This window comes from Sinocyclocheilus anshuiensis, unplaced genomic scaffold, assembly GCF_001515605.1.
Source record: "Sinocyclocheilus anshuiensis isolate Anshui unplaced genomic scaffold, SAMN03320099.WGS_v1.1 scaffold1031, whole genome shotgun sequence".
In the NCBI taxonomy this organism is placed as follows: domain Eukaryota; kingdom Metazoa; phylum Chordata; class Actinopteri; order Cypriniformes; family Cyprinidae; genus Sinocyclocheilus; species Sinocyclocheilus anshuiensis.
The window spans coordinates 310,713-316,207 of record NW_015542633.1 but is presented as its reverse complement, the minus strand read 5'-3'; the positions used below and the strand labels follow the sequence as shown (position 1 = coordinate 316,207).

Below are 5,495 nucleotides of genomic sequence, written 5' to 3'. Positions count from 1 at the left end.
GTGTGTGTGTGTGTGTGTGAGTGAGTGTGAGAGTTTGTGTGTGTGTGTGTGTGAGTGAGTGTGAGAGTGTGTGTGTGTGTTGCTCTGCTAAAATGTGAGGAAATTAAAGTAGGTCATAAATTCTTTCCACATGTTGTTGAGGGTCTGAAGGTCTCAAAGCAGCACACACACACACAAGCACACACACACACCTGCATGTGTCCATCACTGCAGCTGCATCTGAAATGTCAGTCATATATTGTACGGTTACTGATTCATCACTTCATTCCCAATGCATGATGGGATGAGTATCTAATAATGCACTGTGACCTCATAAGTCTGTAAACACAATGTGTGTGTGTGTCTCACCAGCGATGGCCTGCAGGAGTCCGCACACGCTGAAGATGCTTTTCTTCATGATGCTCTGGAAGCACATGGTGAAGACGGAGATGAAGGCCACGGCGCTCAGCAGCAGGATCGCGGCGGCGAGGAAGATGGAGGTGGCCTGCCAGAACCCGCTGGCGATCTCTCCGAAGTGCACGGCGTACGGGCCGCACAGGACACCGCGCCGCAGGTGAGGCAGACGGATGCAGCGGCCGTAGATGCCCAGTGTGGGTCGGTACGCCTCGCCCGCCACCGTGGCCCCCTGCGGAGAGAAGACAGCGTCTGGCGTCCGCGGGAATCCCACCAGCCAATCGGTGCTCATGAAGGCGATGAGCTCGCTGAACGCCGCCACGATGCTGAGCAGCGTCCACAGCATCGAACGGCACGTCACGATCACGTGACACATGGTGCGCAGCTGAGGTCGAAGGTCACAGGGAGCTGTGGGTGTGTCGTATGACTGGAACAGCGGTCTCTCTCTCTTCTTCTGAGTGTGTCGTTCAGACGCGAGTTCCTTCCTCTTTCTGTCTCTCTTCCTCCTCGTCTGGATTCTACATCTTAGAGCGGAAGTTAGGCTATCTCACAAACACAACTGCAGGAAGACAGAAACATAAATACAGCGATTAAAAACATCATCTGAAGCATCACAAACCGTATGGAAGCCCGTTTCACCACAGAATTATTTTTTTTTTTTAAGTTTTAGTTTACAGTTTAAATCTCGCAATTTTGACTTTTTCCCCCAGAATTCTGAGGTTATATTTCGTAATTCTGTTTTTTTGATTCCTTCACGGCATAAAAAAAATAAAAAAGGTAATTGCCACTTTTTATCTCAATTTAGAATTTTTTAATTCAAAATTTGAATTAGAATTTTTGGAACTGTGAAACCAAACTGAGATGTAAACTCAGAATTCCAAAAGAAAAGTCAAAATGGCAAGAAATTAACTTAAAACTGAGAAAAAAAAGTCAGAGTAGCGATATAAGTCAATTATGTTTTTATTTATTTATTTTTATTCTGTGGTGGAAACAAGTTTCCATATAAGCAAAGTTTAAATTCAGCAAAATATTCAGAACAACACAATACACTCTCTTTTTAAGTCACATGATCTCTGTACTATAATCATCATTTATAATCAGTTTTTTGAGTGTTTTTCCTTCCATATTGCTTGTTCAAACTCCTCAAACAATTGTTCTGAACTGCCTTTTTTATGTTTTCTATTATTTTTAAGCTTCGGCAATACAAATGTGCTTTTGCCAGTCCAGACTGTGATGGATCCTATAATCAGGCGTCTTCAGTTGGTTCAGCTGTGATCGAGAGAAACAGCTGAGACTGTGATTGTTGTGATTGTTCTTCAGAGACTGCTGACCACAAACACATGTGGATGATGTCATGGGTTAACCAGCCGAATACCCACGAGTCACTGCAGGAACACACGGCGCTTCGTCACTCCTGCGCTGCACGGGGCATGATGGGGAATGGGCTCACGAGTCCGTCCTGTCTTAAAGCAGCTCACTGCTCATGTTTTATGATGAGTAGTATATCTGTTCTTCATCAACAGCACATAAAATGTCAAACAGGAGCATCAACACTAACAATTACATCTCATTACAATCAACAACAACCTATAATTGACACGCATCTAACTCAAAGTTTCCCACGAGTAACTATGATCGGCAGCCAGTTGCATAAACACAGCCCTTATAACCAGTCTGACTAACTAACTTTGTCCTAACTTCCAACTTCAAATAATGTTGGTCATGTGTACAACTCATAAACACACACACACAGACAGACACACACTCAGCGGCTCCACGCAGGTATAAACACAAGGCCTCATTCTGTCTAAAAAAACAAACAAATGAGAAATTGAAACCAAATGCTCAGATCACATGACATTCTAAAAGGCCTTGACCTCTGACTTCTGCTGACTGCAGCCTGATGAGTGATAAAAACCTCACGTGTGTGCGTGTGTGCGAGATCATCCTAAACTCTTCACAAATGAAAGTCACACACACGTTTGCTTCACTATTCAGTATCACAGAGCTCATCTCATAGACTTCCACTGTTTTCCTATCAGGTTAATGATTTTTCTATTTAACCCTAAACACACCCTCACAGAAACCTGCACAAAACACTAGATTTGACAGATTGACATGAAACATGATTAGACAGATTTATAAGCATTTCTAAGTAGTGAGGACACGTAAAACCAGACATTTGACCCTCACAAGTCTGGTTAAACACAGAGGTTTCAGCTCTGATTAACTCACTGAAGTCACATGAACTCAATCCCAGCGTCTAGTCTCATTTACTTCTCAGCGTGAATGATGCTCTGCTGCAGTGATGTCATCTCTCTGGCCCCACCCACTATAGGCCCCACCCCCATGGGGCCCGGCTGCAGCCAAATCTGGGTTACAATAACACACAGTCTGGCAGGAGCGGATGAAGTCCTGCTGTCTAAAGTCTAACACCGCTGAAGTTTATCATCCCTTCACTCATCCGATCATAAAACTGTGAATGTGCTATGAATATGACGTTCAGGATCTCCACCCTGATCACATGATCATCAGAACAGAACTCGTGTCTTCAGCTCCTGTGATAATAACAGGGTTGAGAAACGCTGGTCATGTGACCCGTGAGTATACGTGTCATATTTGATATGTTCATGTGCACATTGCCCGTTTCGCCCCAGCCGAGTACTGATTTATGTTGATTATTGAGCAGCTGAATGATGGGACCTGCACTAAACCAGACCTCACACTAGGACTGGACCATACCGCAAAAACAGATTCGCCATTTTTCAAAAAATTTCATTTTTTAACGTTTAACCAGTCAACTTAAAAACGTAACAACAACATGATTCAAGTAAGACTCTCTTTATTAACCATCTGGTTAAAGAGAGTTACGTTCCAAGTAGTGCAGCACACATGAAGATCAACATGGTGTAAATACAAAACCAATGACTTGTTAAATAGCTTTGCATGAAATATGAAGACACACATTGTACAAACTTGTCTTAAACTAGGGCCCTATGACTTTCACAATGCAGAAATCATGGACGGAATCGCAGAATCCAGTCATAAAAATGGAATTTATGGTATAACGCGGAATGTCATGGAATTTGACAAAGTTTGGATGACTTAATCAAAAGTAGGTCATTACACTTAAATCAAATCGTGATATTATAGACTAGTGTCTGTCAATATTAAGCAGCAAAAAGACTTTAAATATGAATCCTGCATGTTCTGTGTGTCTCTGTGTGAATGAATGGCCCTAAAAATGTAATTATTTGTTAAACTTTTAATATATTGATGTTAAGTTGTATAGGTTTCATGGGTTTAATTAATTAGACATGCTTTTTGATTAATACAAATATAAAAAAATAAATGTAACCATTAAAAAGGACTCCAGAAAAAACGGAATTTGGGAAAAAATAAAACGGATTTCATAGGGCCCTACAAAAACGTAACGAGCGATCAAATCAGCTGTGTGTGAGGAGATCAACAACAAACCGACCTGATGCTCATCTATAGTATGAGCAGATTCACACGAGTCACTCCTGCAATTTCAGCTGAAATCAACTCTGATCATCTCCATCTGGCTCCGTCGTCTGGAGGAATGATTCCTGACCAGCACAAACGGCCCTCATGCACACGTGTGTTCAGTGAGATCATGTTTACACACACACACACACTGAGAAGAGAGGAACGCTCACGGGACTGAACTCAGAGCGTTACTATGGCAACCCGTCCCTGAGCAGATAATTGGCTGATAAAACAAACACATGATCTGTGATGAAACGTAGCCAAACACAATCAGTCTCAGTGTGAGAGTATCCAGGAGAAACTCATCATAACATCACAACAGTGCACTGTGATTCAGTGATGTCATCATCAGCACATCATTCCTGGAGCGTTACTCTCATACACACACACACACACACTTTCCATGAACGAGTTTCCAGAAGCAGCCGTTACCGTGTCGTGAGGTTTAGGATCAGAGAAACGTTTGCATGTTTTCACACTCATCCCACAATCCATCACCACAAACGGACAGCGTGTTTGGCTCTCTTCTGCTGTTATCACAGGAAGTGCTAATACTTCACTAAACGCTTTACTAGTTCGCTCTATGGATTGTGAGCGTGGGAAAACCAGGAGCGCTGTTATTCAGCTGGGAGAACACCTGCGGCTGAGACGTGAATAGCTCCCATAATGCCTCAGGAGAGACCGGCTGAAGGTCACATGATGAAGAACAGCAGCTAAAGTCTGTTCTGACTGACACACTATCAACGCTTCAACAGAACATACTTCATACGTGTGCATGAAAAACACACGAGACCTGCAATGTGTCTGATTATAACATACATTTTTATTTATTCCCAAACTCCATTTTTCTCCATTTTAATTTTTCTGATTTTATTGGTTAAATAACATTTTAGTAATCAAAAAGCATTTCTAATTCATTACAAATCATTTAACAATTTGTTAAAAGTATAACCAATTAAATTTTTAGGGTTTTGTGATATGCTTTGTTTTTCTGAAAATCTGTGTCTTCCATTTTAATGGTTTAATAATTTTAATAATCAAAAAAACATGTCCAATCAATTGAAACTTTAAAAGTTTAAGAATTTAATTTATTAATTGTTTTACAATAAAAAGGCTCCAATGAAACGTCTTTTTTTAACAGGTTTTTTTTGTTGTAATTTTTTGAATATTTTTCTGTAAAGCTGCTTTGAAACAATGTGCTTTATAAATAAAGCTGAGGTGAGTGAATGATTTATTTGAGATGATCACTGGACACCCCTCACTGAATTAACGTCATGAAATAAGGTCATGTGACGATGTAGTGCACTACTGGCTGGCGTGGTTATCGTTGTGCACTGCACACTAACTGTAATGAGCAGTGATCAGTGGCGCTCCACACTGAACTCATCCAGTGTGTGTGTGTGGAGCTGAGGAGGCGATCTCCTCCTTTCCCTCTCAGAGCGCTGCAGGTCACATGATGGAGAACAGCAGACGTCTGAGCGGGTGGTCAAGCAGAAGCAGAGCTCCTGGAGCTGGAGCCGTGTGTGTGTGTGTGTGTGTGTGTGTGTGTGTGTGAGTGTGTGTGACCTTCAGAATATGACATGCATGCACAC

The 5,495-nt window shown here is 41.8% G+C and overlaps 1 protein-coding gene across 1 annotated transcript in view; it reads right to left on the bottom strand.

The window, feature by feature from the left end:
- The window catches only part of lhfpl2a (LHFPL tetraspan subfamily member 2a), a 17,332-nt gene that overhangs the window by 1,904 nt on the left and 9,933 nt on the right, over positions 1-5,495 (bottom strand). Inside the window, exon 2 of the mRNA XM_016494244.1 lies at positions 349-952. Within this exon, the coding sequence (XP_016349730.1) occupies positions 349-769 (421 nt within the window). The 5' untranslated portion in view covers positions 770-952. The remainder of the gene's footprint in view (positions 1-348; positions 953-5,495) is intronic.